The 15141-nt window shown below is 38.9% G+C and overlaps 1 protein-coding gene across 1 annotated transcript in view; it reads right to left on the reverse strand.

Annotated features, from left to right (window-relative positions):
• Positions 1–411: 411 nt before the first annotated feature.
• ERICH3 (glutamate rich 3) overlaps positions 412–15141 on the reverse strand; it is a 73886-nt gene continuing 59156 nt past the window's right edge. Inside the window, exons 13-15 of the mRNA XM_081325819.1 lie at positions 12679–12813; positions 3355–8734; positions 412–861 (exon numbers count right to left, since the gene is read on the reverse strand). Of these exons, the coding sequence (XP_081181945.1) occupies positions 3378–8734; positions 12679–12813 (5492 nt within the window). The 3' untranslated portion in view covers positions 412–861; positions 3355–3377. The remainder of the gene's footprint in view (positions 862–3354; positions 8735–12678; positions 12814–15141) is intronic.

The raw sequence follows: 15141 nt of genomic DNA on the forward strand, positions 1-15141 counted from the left end.
ACTGTAGGGTTCATTTAATGATCACATCAAAAAAAGTTCATAAAATCAGGTCAGTCACTTAACTGACTTGCTTTATGACCATTGTGAGTTACAACCATTAAGGGCAGGTTCCACCATGGTTGTAACTTGAGGATTGCTAATATCGGTCTTTATGGATGATGCAGCTCCTTTTAGCTGTGGTATCAATCAATTTGGCTATACTTTCTACATTATGCACAGAATTAAGTTCAAGACCAATGACAATCTTTCAAAAATCGAATCAGGAGTTACCCTGTATGACTCTTTGGAGAATGTGAGTGAACTTCAAGCACTTCCCTTCTGCTAAATTTAAAAAGAACACATAAAATACAAAGGGAAGAAAGAAGGCCATAAAATACATACAAATGTTCAAATCTGTTTGCAGGTGTTTTATTGTTCTACATAAAGATTTCAAGTGACTCTTACTGTGCAGCAGAATTAGCTGGTTGATTTTGGGAAAGTTCCCATTACATAATAATTCTGTTTTGTTTTTAAAAGAAATGTGCGACAGCTGTTATACAGGCCTCATTATTGATATTTTCAGAATTATAAAGGAATGCTATTAATGAAATAGGTTAGATAGGATTTCGTTTGTCTGGAGCAGTCCTGATGCATAGTGGCAGAAGTGTGTGAAGGAATCAAAGAGGGCAGTTACCCCAGGTGGCACGAATCTAGAATGATTTCCTTGAAAAAAGTTACTAGATGATCATGGTCGTCAGGACAACAATGGAAAGATGGACGGCAAGCATCAAAAGAATATAAGAAGATGCTTGAATAAATCTGTGTTTCCACCAAATCTTGAGGCAGCAATGATGAGATGGGAAGTTCCAAACCCAAAGCATTCTGGGAAAACAAACAAATACAAGATTAGTTTACAGAGTATAAAAGTAAAAAGTAAAGCTTCCCCCGCACATCTGTGCTAGTCATTTCCAACTCTAGGGGCCGGTGCTCATCTCCGTTTCAAAGCCAAAGAGCCAGCACTTGTCTGACGATGTCTCCGTGGTCATGTGGCCGGCATGACTAGACGTCAAAGGCGCACAGAATGCTGTTACCTTCCCACCGTAGTGGTCCCTATTTTTCTCCTTGCATTTTTACATGCTTTCGAACTGCTAGGTTGGCAGAAGCTGGGATGAGTAACAAGCGCTCACTCTGTTACGCGGCACTTGGGATTCGACCCGCCAAACTGCCGACCTTCTGATCAACAAGCTCAGTGTCTTAACCCACTGAGCCACCACATCCCTTCTACAAAGTATAGAGCAGTGTGTCTATTCCTCAATGCTGGCTGAGGAATTCTGGGAGTTGAACTCCACACAGTTTAAAGTTGCCAAGATTGAGAAACACTGGTACAGGAGATAATTCTTTGGAAATTTAAAAGAGACAAGTACAGCCCTAGCATTTTTTAAAAAAATTAGTTGTAGATTCTTGAGGCAGCACAAATGAGGATTTATTTTAATCAAGCCTATTAAAGAGGGACAAATTCTTTCTCAACTGTCCCTAGTGGAGGACAGTGCTGTTTTTAAATCTAGGAAGGGTTCACATGCAAACAATAATTAGTGTAACATTTACCATTCAATATTTAGTTCCTGATTAGCACAACTTGTTATTCAGAATTTGAAGTCTGAGAACTATAGCACTTTTAGAAGCAAAATACCTAAGCATTTCTTCTGTATCTTTATATCAGGAAGAAGTGATCTATGATAATAATGAAATACTGCAGTGGCTTCCTTGGCTTTCAGTTGTTTGATATGCAGGGTAATTGCTCAACACACTTTTTCCAAGGCAAAATAAGAAGTGGCAAGTGGTCTTTACTGGCAATGGGGTAAGCAAAAAGTGTAGCTCTGGCCTCAGTCTCAAATTAATGGTATTACAACTAGAAAATAGTTAATGAGATTACAACTAGAAAATAGTTAAATGTGGTAGGTTGCTTTTGTATCCCATTAACTGGACTGCTTTAGAAGAACAGAGATGTGATGATAGACTAGACATGTGGTGGGACCAGGTTGAAGAAAATACTTATGAGTTCAACTTTAAGTTGAGGGTTTATAAAAAGAGTTAGTGGGGCCAAAAGGACATATGAAAGTGCCCTACTGATCAGCAGACTAAACTGCCAGTATCAGGGAAATTGCACATAAGTGGCTGAGAATGACAAGGAAATAGCTCGGGACAACTTTAGCATTTGGGAAAATAGAGCTTTCTCTCCCTCTGTCTTCTGCACCAGATAGGAATGATTTAAGTTAGATCGGAATATGAACAGATGAGGAGGAAGAGGAAGAGGAAATCCAAGGTCTATCAGCTACTATGGACAAAGAGGTGCTTTCCTCTGGATAATCGATTGGGCAGTAATGGAATGCTTTTTGAAATGCTTAAATTGTATGTTGAGCTTTATTTTCAAATAAGCTCAAGCAGTACCGAACCATCAGTGATCTTCTGCATCAAAGGAAGCCGAACCTAGATCAGCACTGTCCACCCAGAAGCTTACCACCACTTGGGAGATCTAGTGTGCAACCTATTGCTAAGTCAAATAACGGGATTAGCTGTGCAGACAAAAATCCAATTTTAATCATTTCTTTCTCAAAGAATTAAATAGATATCCCCAGTGAATTACTAGGATTAATTAATTCTTGTAATGGTTGAGCATGGTTTATTGAAGAAATGTTATTGGCTGAGTTAATATATAAATGTACACCATACCACAGAGTTTACAGATCACAGTGGACAGCTTCAGATAATATGCCAAATGAAAGCCACACCACATTATGGGCAAGTGTGAAGCAGGCCATAATCCATTTAATTAATCCATGACACACTGGGGCCAGAGCTCACATAGTAGACATGATTTGACAAATATATAATAATTCAAAAATTCCCTTCTCAGCCCTATGAGTTGTTTGTATCTTCCTCAATCTCAGGTCCTCTACCAGAGGCTTGGGACTTTGAAAGTTCTGCACATCACCTTAGCTGTTCTTAGCATTGCACTCTTCTGGACAAAGAACTCTGATGTTGTCCATGGAATCTGATGGAGCCACTCAGCCAGCTTAAGAATCACAGCTCCAAGTGATCTTACCACCACTCTGGGACCACTTTGGTCTTTATTTTCCACATCCTCTCTATTTTCTCCTTCAGGCCCTGATCCTTCTCCATCTTCTCATTTTCCTTTTTCCTGATGTTGCTGTCACTTAATACCATTACATCGACCACCACTGCTGTCTTTTGGTCTGATATACAGTGTATTAGAACCCTTAAACTCCCAGATCTCTAGTAGAATACCTGAAATTGAAGAAGACACATACCACTCATAGAAGTGAGAAGGGAATTTATATATCAGCACATGCTCACCTTTAGTCTAGGTGTCTGTCTTCTTAGTCAGTTCCAGTACGATCTTGGTGACACTCTCTTTCATACTCCTGGGAGCTCCAAAGAATGGTATTTGTCATTGTGATAGTTTCATCTGTAGTCTCCTCCAACCCTATTTCGCAGTTCATATTTCCATCTTTTTCATCTGAAGGGGTTTCTTCTGAAGGCTCCCCTATTCCTTCTTCTGAAGGCTCTCCTGTTTCTTCTTCCGAAGGCTCTCCTGTTTCTTCTTCCGAAGGCTCTCCTGTTCCTTCTGAATGCTCCCCAGTTCTTTCTTCCTCACTGTTACTGCTTTCAATTATCTCCCTTTCTTCATCTACCACAACAGCAAAAAAATCTTCACTTGTGGCACACTCCTGAGTTGATTCGTCTTCTGCTGATCTTTCCACCGAAGGTTCTTCTTTATCTTTATCGTTTTCATTGATCTGTGATACTTCTGTTATCAGTTGCTGTATCCCTATTAAGAGAGCTTCTTCTACATCTTCAAGTGTTATCATTCCTTCTCTCATCTCATCTCCTGTGTCTGATTCATCCTGTTCCTTCTCTTCTTCAGGAGCTATGACTTCCTCCTCTACTTCCATGTAAAGAAATGTTTCACTTGTTTCAGTCTTGTCAGATACTCCAGTTTGAACACTAGGTTCTTTTTTCATTTCTCCTCCAACAAATGCTTCTTTTTGTGGGACCGATTCAGAAGTATGTTTTATTTCTGCTATAATCTCTTCTCTCCTGGTGACTAGCCCTTGCTCTCCAAAGGTGGTTTCATTCAGAGATCCTATGATGACAGAAAGCACTTCTCCCTTTGCTTCTGAATCTTCTGTTTCTTCTTCCCAGAGTTTTGGTACTTCTGCTTTCTCTTCAATTGCTACCTCAGTCTCTGGTTTTACAATTTTTGCCTTCTGTTCCAAGGCTACCTTGCCTTCTGCCTTCTTTTTAAGTGTCCTCTCATCTTCTGCATCTTCAGCTTCTAAGTCCTTTCCAGCTATCGCTTCAGACTCTGCTTCTATAGTTTCTCCTTTCCGCTTAAGTGTCATCTCGGCTTCTGCTTCTTCAGCACCTAACTCCCCTTTAGGCACCACCTTAGCTTTGGCCTGTCTGGGTTCTGCCTTCCTTTTAAGTGTCCCCTCAGATTCTGCCTCTTTGACTTCTAATTCCTCTTTAGGTATCACATCAGCCTCTACCTCTATACCTACTGCCATCTGTTTAAGTGCTTTCTCTATTGCCTTTCCTTTAAATGTCAACTCAGCTTCTGCTTCTTCAACTTCTAATTCCCCTTTGGATACCACATCAGCCTCTGCCTCTCCAGTTTCTGGCTTCCATTTCAAGGCAACCTTGCCTTCTGCCCTCCTCCCCTCAGCTTCTGACCCTTCAACTTCTAATTTCCTTTCAGCTATCTTATCAGATTCTGCCTCTATAGTTTCTGCTTTTCCTTTAACTGTCACCTCAGCTTCTGCTTCTTCAACATCTAACCACCTTTCGGGTACCCCCTTAGCTTTGACCGGTCCAGGTTCTGCCTCTCTTTTAAGTATCATTTCAGCTTCTGCTTCTTCAGCATATAGCTCCTCTTTAGGTGAGACTTTAGCTTTGACCTGTCTAGTTTCTGCTTTCCAGGCAACTGTCAACTCAGCTTCTCTTTTTTCAGCATCTAACTGCCCTTTAGGTGCCACCCTAGCTTTAACCTGTCCAGTCTCTGCTTTCCAGGCAATTGTCACCTCAGCTTCTGCTTCTTCAGCATATAAGTCTCCTTTAGGTACCATCCTAGCTTTAATCAGTCCAGTTTCTCCCTCACTTTCAAATGACACCTCAACTTCTGCTTCTTCAGCATATAAGTCTCCTTTAGGTACCCTCTTAGCTTTAACATAAGCAGTTTCTGCCTCTCTTTCAAATGTCACCTCAGCTTCCGCTTCTTCAGCATATAACTCCCCTTCAGGTACCCTTCTAGTTTTGACACGTCCAGGTTCTGCCTCTCTTTCAAGTGTCATCTCAGCTTCTGGTTCTTCAGCATATAAGTCTTCTTTAGGTACCCTCTTAGCTTTAACATATGCAGTTTCTGCCTCTCTTTCAAATGTCACCTCAGCTTCTGCTTCTTCAGCATATAACTCCCCTTCAGGTACCCTTCTAGGTTTGACATGTCCAGGTTCTGCCTCTCTTTCAAGTGTCATCTCAGCTTCTGGTTCTTCAGCATATAAATCTTCTTTAGGTACCCTCTTAGCTTTAACATATGCAGTTTCTGCCTCTCTTTCAAATGTCACCTCAGCTTCTGCTTCTTCAGCATATAACTCCCTTTCAGGTACCCTTCTAGGTTTGACATGTCCGGGTTCTGCCTCTCTTTCAAGTGTCATCTCAGCTTCTGGTTCTTCAGCATATAAGTCTTCTTTAGGTACCCTCTTAGCTTTAACATATGCAGTTTCTGCCTCTCTTTCAAATGTCACCTCAGCTTCTGCTTCTTCAGCATATAACTCCCCTTCAGGTACCATTCTAGGTTTGACATGTCCAGGTTCTGCCTCTCTTTCAAGTGTCATCTCAGCTTCTGGTTCTTCAGCATATAAATCTTCTTTAGGTACCCTCTTAGCTTTAACATATGCAGTTTCTGCCTCTCTTTCAAATGTCACCTCAGCTTCTGCTTCTTCAGCATATAACTCCCCTTCAGGTACCCTTCTAGGTTTGACACGTCCAGGTTCTGCCTCTCTTTTAAGTGTCATCTCAGCTTCTGCTTCTTCAGCATATAAATCTCCTTTAGGTCCCATCTTAGCTTTGACATATCCAGGTTCTGCCTGTCTTTCAAGTGTCATCTCAGCTTCTGCTTCTTCAGCATATAACCCCACTTCAGGTCCCACCTTAGCTTTCACCCATCCAGTTTTTGCCTCTCTTTCAAGTGATACCTCAACTTCTGCTTCTTCAGCATATAACTCCCCTTCAGGTACCATTCTAGGCTTGACACGTCCAGGTTCTGCCTCTCTTTGAAGTGTCACCTCAGCTTCTGCTTCTTCAGCATATAACTCCCCTTCAGGTACCATTCTAGGTTTGACACGTTCAGTTTCTGCCTCTCTTTGAAGTGTCACCTCAGCTTCTGCTTCTTCAGCATATAAATCTCCTTTACGTCCCATCTTAGCTTTGACATGTCCAGGTTCTGCCTGTCTTTCAAGTGTCATCTCAGCTTCTGTTTCTTCAGCATATAAGTCTCCTTTAGGTACCACCTTAGCTTTGACATGTCCAATTTCTGCCTCTCTTTCAAGTGTCATCTCAGCTTCTGCTTCTTCAGGGTATAACTCTCCTTTAGGTTCCACCTTAGCTTTGACATGTCCAATTTCTGCCTCTCTTTGAAGTGTCATCTCAGCTTCTGCTTCTTCAGCATATAACTCTCCTTTAGGTTCCATCTTAGCTTTGACACGTCCAATTTCTGCCTCTCTTTCAAGTGTCATCTCAGCTTCTGCTTTTTCAGGGTATATCTCTCCTTTAGGTTTCACCTTAGCTTTGACACGTCCAATTTCTGCCTCTCTTTCAAGTGTCATCGCAGCTTCTGCTTCTTCAGCATATAATTCTCCTTTAGGTTCCATCTTAGCTTTGACACGTCCAATTTCTGCCTCTCTTTCAAGTGTCATCTCAGCTTCTGCTTCTTCAGCATCTAACCTGCCTTTGGGTAGCATCTTAGCTTTGACATGTCCTCTTTCTGCCTCCCCTTTAAGTGTCATGTCAGCTTCTGCCTTTGTGACTTCTAACTCCTCCTCAAGTCCCACATCGACTTTAGCCTCTCCAGTTTCTGCCTCCCTTTTAAGTGCCATGTCTCCTTCTGCTTCCCATGGATATTCCATTTTCTTTCCTACCTCTTCTTTTCCTACTTTTCGTTTAGTTTTAACTTCTGTCTGATCAGTTTCTGCTTCTTCTTTAAGTGCCATCTCAGCACCTCCCTCTTCAGCTTCTGCCTTTCTTCTGGGTGCTTTTTGTTCTTCAATCATTGGAGATAATCCTTTTATTTGTCCCTCTGCCTCTTCAACCCACATCTCTCCTTTTTCTTTTTCCTTCTTTGCTAATTCTTCCATCATCTCTGCCATAGATTCTAAGTTGGGTTCAATATAAAGCCCTTCTTTCTCCAAATCCAGTTTCTCTTCTGGAGCTGCCATTTTGAACTTTAGCCTTTCTTCTTCTCCTCTTTCTACAGGTTGTACTACAGTCTTTTCTCCTAGGGCTGTTTGCTCAATTGCCAAAATATCTTTTCTTCTTGCTTGTCTCTCTTTCTCTCTTTCAGAATATGGTTTGCCTGCTAACCTGTCTTCCCCAGTTATTTCAATTTCATGGTCAAGGAAGGCCTCTCCCACTGAAGGCTCTATTTTCTTGAGGGCTAAATCTTCTGGAGATATGGCTTTCATCCCAGTCACATCTGGATATTCTTGGTATAAATCTTCATCCCATCTGGATGAAATTCCTTGGATTGTTTCTTCCGTCTCAGATGGAACTTCTCTTCCACTAGTGATTGCCTTTTCTGCAGCAGCTGCTTTTTCATCTCCATAGAGAACATCTTCCACTTTTAATTGTGGTGGTCTAAGTCCTGCTTCCATAGGGGAAATGGGCCTCAATTCATATTTTCTCTCTTCATCTTCCCTTAAAAATGCCTCATCCTTTCTTTCCTTTTCCATTAGGTCAGCTTTTTTTCCGGCCTCTGCTTTATGTTTTTGCTCTTGAACAATTTCTTTGGGTTCAGCTTCTCCTACCTTTTCTGGTCCCTTTCCAATGCTGATCTTTTCTGCAGATGGTGCCTCCCAATCTTCAGCTGTCTCATATTTTCCTTTCATCTTTTCTTTTGCTTCAAGCCTGTCTCTGTCCTCTGTCTTAATTCCTTCTAATTCTCTTGTCTTTAAAACATCTGGTGTCTCAGTTACTTCTGCACCTTCTTCTCCCTCAAGGATCTGCCATCGCACATGTTCTTCTCTCTTTGCTGCTCTGGATTTCTCACTAATTTTGGCACCTTCAGTTTCTTCCCCTTCTGATCTGAATCCCCCTAGAACCTCCTCTCCATCAGCAGCTTTATGTTTTATTGCCATTTCTTCTGTTTTTGTTATACTCTCAATTTGGGGGGCTATTTCTTTTTCTATACTGGCCAGGTCTGATTCTATGGGTTCTCTCTCCCATTCTCTTTTTCCTGCCACAAGTTCAGGTTTTAGTGCCTGGTCTCCTCTAAGACTTGCTATTTGGGGGGCTAGCAATTCTTCTGTTAGAGCTGCTTCTTTGGAGCCTTTACCAGCTATGAGCTCCTCTTCCTCAAGTACTCCTTCCTTGTCCATCCCCTCTCTCTCTCTCTTCATTTGCTTTGCAGCCTTTTGCGATTCAGTCCTTCTTGATCGTTTTGGCAAGGAAACTTCATCTGGTGCTATTAAAATAAGCACAGTATGAGTTGTAATTGTGATAACTTTATCAATGTGGCATTTTTTAAAAAAAAATACAATTGACATATGTTTCACCTGCCCTTGTTGGCCCAACCATTTTGAATGGATAGCCATCAGTCACTTTGCTTCTTAAATTAACCTGAGAGCAACTGATTTGTGAAGGATGGTACGCTACAATGGAAAACTGGACAAGTTAATTTTCTGGTCCCACATTATTCTACATAAGTCAAGAGAGAAGTGTGTTCTCAAAACTTGCTCTTGTATGGTTAATTATTAGTCTACCTTACAAACTGCCTGATATTCCTCCTACACTACTAATTTTACTGCTTCTTTTACACAAAACATTACCAGCAAAGCCTTCCTTTTCCAAGCAAACTAACTATTATAAAATATTAAAGAGTGGCCATGTCACTGAAGTTGGATTACAAAAATGAAGTTCTCCACTGCAGAAAAGGTCCATAAAAAGAAAACAGTTTCAGAAAATTAAAAGTATAGGAATGTAAAGGTTTTGCCCCCAAGATGGTGGCAGGTGATCTCTTGTCTCTCGTAGACAAACAGCTGATTATGCAGCCAAACCTGCTCCCTAGATCTGAATGGGAATATTAGGAACGACCAAGGACAACCCTAAGACAATCATATATCTTTGCAGAAGAGGGATCTTGATGACCACAATTCTTGGTAGGAGCAATCGGAGAGTCAGGTCTTTTAACTTCCCTTCACTTTCACTTTTGCTCTAAGAAGTTGGTGGCGGGATAACTTACTCTCTGGTAGTGAAAGCTATTTAATTGATTTGCATGCTTTGTCTAATTGTTGTTTTTTGTAAAATTCCCTTTTTTCTTTTTTGGGAGTTTATATAGTTTTATTGTTTCAGAAAGTTAAAATACAGAGAAAAAAAGAATATAAATGTTTTGAAATGCATTAAATCAAACATTAAAGGTCAATGTGCACACACATTGGAAGGAATGATATATCCTGAAAAAAAGTGTGGCCTTACATCAAAATAACAGAATTTATTTTAAAATCAAATACTTTAGACATTATATTCTAGACACTACAAAATAAGCCTGGTCTTAGTTGCTGAAATGAAATTATTGCCCACTTCCTCATGGCTTTGTGTCTATACAAATATAAGCATAAGGGAGAAAATGAGTGGATTAAATATCTATATCTATATCTATATCTATATCTATATCTATATCTATATCTATATATCTCTATCTCTATCTCTATCTCTATCTCTATCGATCTATCTATCTATCTATCTATCTATCTATCTATCTATCTATCTATCTATCTATCTATCTATATACACATTTAGTTTCATATGAATATGACTTTTCATGTAGTTAAAACAAGTGAATTAAAAATGCAAATTAGTAGGAAGTGAGAAATAGCTACCTAGGACCAATGACAGAGTTTGGGGGGGGGGATTTAAAAAAATTAGATGAGGAACCCACAATAAAGCCCTGCCCTTTTTATGTTTGTTGTGTGACCCTTTTTATGGTTGTTCCTCTCTTCTTGATTTTTTGACCCCTATGTACCCCACTTAGAAGCCTTATAACTACTTTCTAGAAATACCAGCAGAACAACATAGGATCCACTCAGGAAGAATTGTGAGGAATAATAAACTATTCTGGTCTGGATAGGAATAAGTGCCTCATCAGAATATTTACAGAAAAATAATGTTAAACCTATTTGAGAACAATGAACCCTAATTGATTTGGGATTTACTTTTCCGACTGATTTCAGTGAGGTAGTATAGGACTACATATAAAGATAAGGTCCAATGGACTTTGATAGGATTTTATTTTTGCCCAATTGAGTTTACATTAGAGTCTTTTACTTTAATTGGAAATACTGTACAAACTCTCAGGGTACTCATTATTAATTATGTTCAATAAATTATCTTCTAAAACCTTCAAAGATTAAGGAAAATATTATAATGGAATATATAAGAAGACAGATTCTTATAGACCTTTCTGACCTGTACGCTTGCATAATTTAAGTACTTGGCACTAAAAACTGTTGAAATTGAAGTGCTGATAGCATTCATCTAGACCTTTGTACTGTATGTGACTTTCAACAAACAATCCAATCAAATGAGATTGGAATCTCATTTGGAATCTTGGAATCAAAACTTGTTTCTTAGGGAACAGAGCTAAAGAAAGTGCCAGGAGAATAAAGGGGAAAAAACACAGTATTATTAAGAAAACCTCCATTTGCCTTTTGACAAAATGGTTTATAGGAGCTGTAAAATTTGCATGGTATTGTGTGACGTGGAAGAAGGCATCTAAACTCTTATCTACTGGTCAGTCTTATGAAAAGGCTGCCAGTCTAACATTTATCCCAATGTTGGGGATTTGGGTACTGAAGGCCCAAAATATACATTAAAGAAGATAAGTAACTGATACTGACTTTCATTTCCTTATATCAAACAAAACTCAATATCCGTATTTATAGGCTTCTTGTTCTTCATGAACATTAACAGCATGATTTGTTGAATAAATCTCAACTGAAGGTCATGCATAATGCTAAGCCATAAAGCACAGTTTAGAAACCAAAATTGCTGGGTTCCCACAACAGGCAATCAGAACTGTATAAAGTATATTGAAAATATGATTGCACCACCTGATGTGCATGAAATACTTCCCCTCTAGCAACAGTATGAAAACATGTCAAGTATTTACATTTTTCTTCTTCTATACTTAGGACTGGATTTTGCATGGCTGAGATTTTAATTCACAATGAAGGAGAAGAAACAGCTGCTAAAATCTGACTTGGACTTTACCCATTCTTAAAATAGGAAGAATAGGAATAGAATAGGAATATGTCATTATTTGGGGAGTCCCAGAGAGTTACTTTTGAGGATTTCTTAGAGGTTTCAATAATTTAAGAGAATTTCATCTCACTATTATGTTTTTCTTCCAGATAATATAGATCTACAGAAGTTCCTAAAATGTGACCTGAATTTCACCTTGTGTTCATGTGATGGCAAAAATTCTCACTTTTTATGCTGTGTACAATTGTTGGATAGTCTAAGATGTAAACAAGCAAGCAATGTCAGGTGGGCAGGGGGCCTTTTTTTTTAACTTGACTTCCAGGCCATACAAGGAACATACAATCTTGTCAACATTAATGACAAGATCAACCATGTGTGCTTACATGTTACTTGTAAGAACTCGGAGGGTTTGGCAAATTAAGGGATAAAACTGAGGCATTCAACCTCAAACTGACTACATTCATTTGAACTTTAACTGACCCAGGAAAAAAGGCTGTAACTGTGGAGCCAAATATCAGCCATAATGCCAGCAAAGATAATCTAGGCCAGTTTTTGTCAGCCTTGGCCACTTTAAGATGTTTGGACTTCTTATTGGCTGGGGAATTCTGGGAGTTGAAGTCAACACATCTTAAAGTGGTCAAGGTTAAGAAACAATGATCTGAGCCAGGGGTGACAAACTGCCAGCCCATGGGCCAGATGCGTCATGCTGAAACCGCACCCACTGCCGGTAATGGAAAAAAAGTTCCGATACATCACGTCCCGACACGTCATGTGACATTGCGAGTTTGACACCCCTGATCTGAGCTATTCTGGAAAGCTCTATGGACCACAAATAAGAGGCTGGGGAAGGTCCCATGAAGTCCACAATTGTTGATCCTGACCTAAATTATATCTGAGTTCCCTGCCTATATAAGAGTTTTGCAGCACATAGGGTGATGTGCAAGGACTGGGTTGAAGGTGAAGTGGCTTCAAAGATCACTATTTCCTGAGGAAGACAGTAGTGATTGAAAAACTTTTTCTCCCTATGGAAGAGAGAAAAAGAAGAAAAATATGAAAATATAAAATATAAGGAGTAAAACACCGATTAGACACAGCATTTAACTAGAAAGAAATACTGAAGACAGGTTCCATGCAAACAGTAGAATTTACCTTCAAATTTGTCTTGAGCAGCTGTTATATGTTCATCCTCTTCCTCTGTACTGTAATCGCTAGGTTCAGGTTCAGAACTCAAAAGCTGATCTTTTTCAATAGCCTCAGCTATTTTCTCTCTGACCGATTTGCGATCTTCAAAAAAATAGTTCCACAATCATAAAAGAAGAGAGCAAAAGAGAAAGCAAAAATAAAATAAAATAAAATAAAATAAAATAAAACCAACCCATCCTTGAACATAAAATGAGCTTACAATTACTGTACAACTAGCTAAGGATGGCAATTAAAATCCAGCAAAATTCTTCACCGTAAAGATGAATTATGTACACATATAAGCAAATGTCATTCTTTCTTTAGGCAATGAAAATTTCATGCAATGCTATCTCTCCCATGCAAAAATTACACAAAGCACTCACCACTTTCAAATATCACCAAGCTGTTAGGTCACCTTCGTTCAGAAATGGTTTTAATTTGTGCACAAACTAAAATCAGAAAGGTATCCTGAAGGCAGGATACAAATAACAGCAAGAACAGTAATAGCAACAATACAATTGAAAAGCTATTATTCCATCACAGATACAATAAGGGCATCTTTGAATACTAAACTTCCTAACACAATTCCAACAGTTTTGTTAATTCCTTAAGGAAGTAAAATAACTTGCAAGCTTTGTCTCATTTTGATTCATGGGAAAGACTGAATGCAAATCCCCACCTGCTCCAGTTTTGCTATGCCGTTCTACAATATTATTATTATTATTATTATTATTATTATTATTATTATTATTATTATTATTATTATTATTATTATTATTATTATTATCCTTATCTATGACAGCTTAAAGGAGTACTATTATTTTTACTGTGACTTTAGTGTGTTAATAATTAGGTTATTTACATTTCACTTGTTTATAACAAAATGTCCATTATTAATATTATATTCCTATCAGCTCAGAAACCATGATTTTCTAAGCAAAAGCACATTTTTTCTTTTGTCCAAAATGACATTAAAGTGAAAGAAATTGCTCTGTAAAAGTCCTCTTCAGCATTTATGTCTTGTCTTTTTAAAAAGGAAAATACTGAAGGCTCTTCTTAAGTGTGGACACCCTATTCATGCATAAACAATGGTTGTGCAGTGGTTAGAATGCAGTATTGCAGACTAACTCTGCCAACTGCCAGCAGTTCGATCCTGACCATCTTAAGGCTGACTCAGCCTTCCATCTTTCCAAGGTCGGTAAAATAGGACCCAGGTTATCGGGGGCAATATGCTGATTCTGTAAACTCTTAGAGAGGATTGTAAAGCCCTATGATGTGATATATAAGTCTAAGTGCTTTTGTTATTTTGTAGGAAAATTTTCAGTATCGCCACATCACCTGAAGGTTAATGTATGTATAATATGGTAAATCCTGTTTGGTGCATGGAGATTCCTTTATTTTATCTCATCTGAAAAGTTTTTGCCTACCATGGACATAATCAATTATGTCTGATATCTTTATTGGCATGGCTGTCATATGGCATGGCTATATATTTGAAGAAGTAACTATCGACCTTTGATCAAACCTAAAGCTAACCCAGTGTTTCTCAACTTGAAAACTTCAAATCCCTAAATTTCCTAAATTTCCTAACCAGTTTGTTAACTGAGCGATCTCTGGGAGCGGAAGACCACACATATTCAAGTTACCAATGTTGAAAAATATTACTCCAACCCGTTAAACCTAACCTAACCCGTGGTTTTAAAAAAATGCAAAACAGCCAAAATAATCAACTGGCGCCTGAAACACAATGGGCAGCTAAAAGTTCTTCGCAGGCAAAAAAATGGAAGGAGAGTTGATGCCTCTCACACTGAATTTGGGCAACATGCTAAGAAATAAGATTCATTCAATTTACAGACCTTTGAGAGGTACTACCTGTAATACATTTCCAAGGGAGAATGTCTTCACATCATTTTCACATACATGCTTCTTTTATATGTCTCTTCTGGGAATTCCTGCTACTCTTAATTAACTTTTTTCTCCCTGGCTATTGGCAAATGTTACAATCTGAGTCCCACTTTAGAACAGGGGAGTCATTCTGTGTAGAGATGATTGTTCTGTGAATAAAGAGACCTGACCAGAACCGATCACAGTATTTGAGCTTCAGGCCATTTTTAGAGTCTGATCTCCTACCACAACCTAATAGGTTAATTAAGCGTTATATGGTCTTAATGATTTACCAAGGTTGAACAGTTTGCTGTTCCCAAAACTATCATCAAAATCATCCATTAGAATGTTCAGGTGTCCTCACATTCCCATTCGGAAAATGTTAAGTAACAACTTTCTTTGTTTGCCAGGACATTCATCAAGGCATACCATATCATCTACTACTACCCTGTAAAACTTCTTTTAAAGAGGTGTTGGTAGCTGACATTTTTACTACCTTCAATCACAGCAGCAGAATCTGAAGACACTGCTGAATGCTATGCTGAA

Source organism: Vipera berus, assembly GCF_964194415.1.
Source record: "Vipera berus genome assembly, chromosome: 3".
Taxonomy (NCBI): Eukaryota; Metazoa; Chordata; class Lepidosauria; order Squamata; family Viperidae; genus Vipera; species Vipera berus.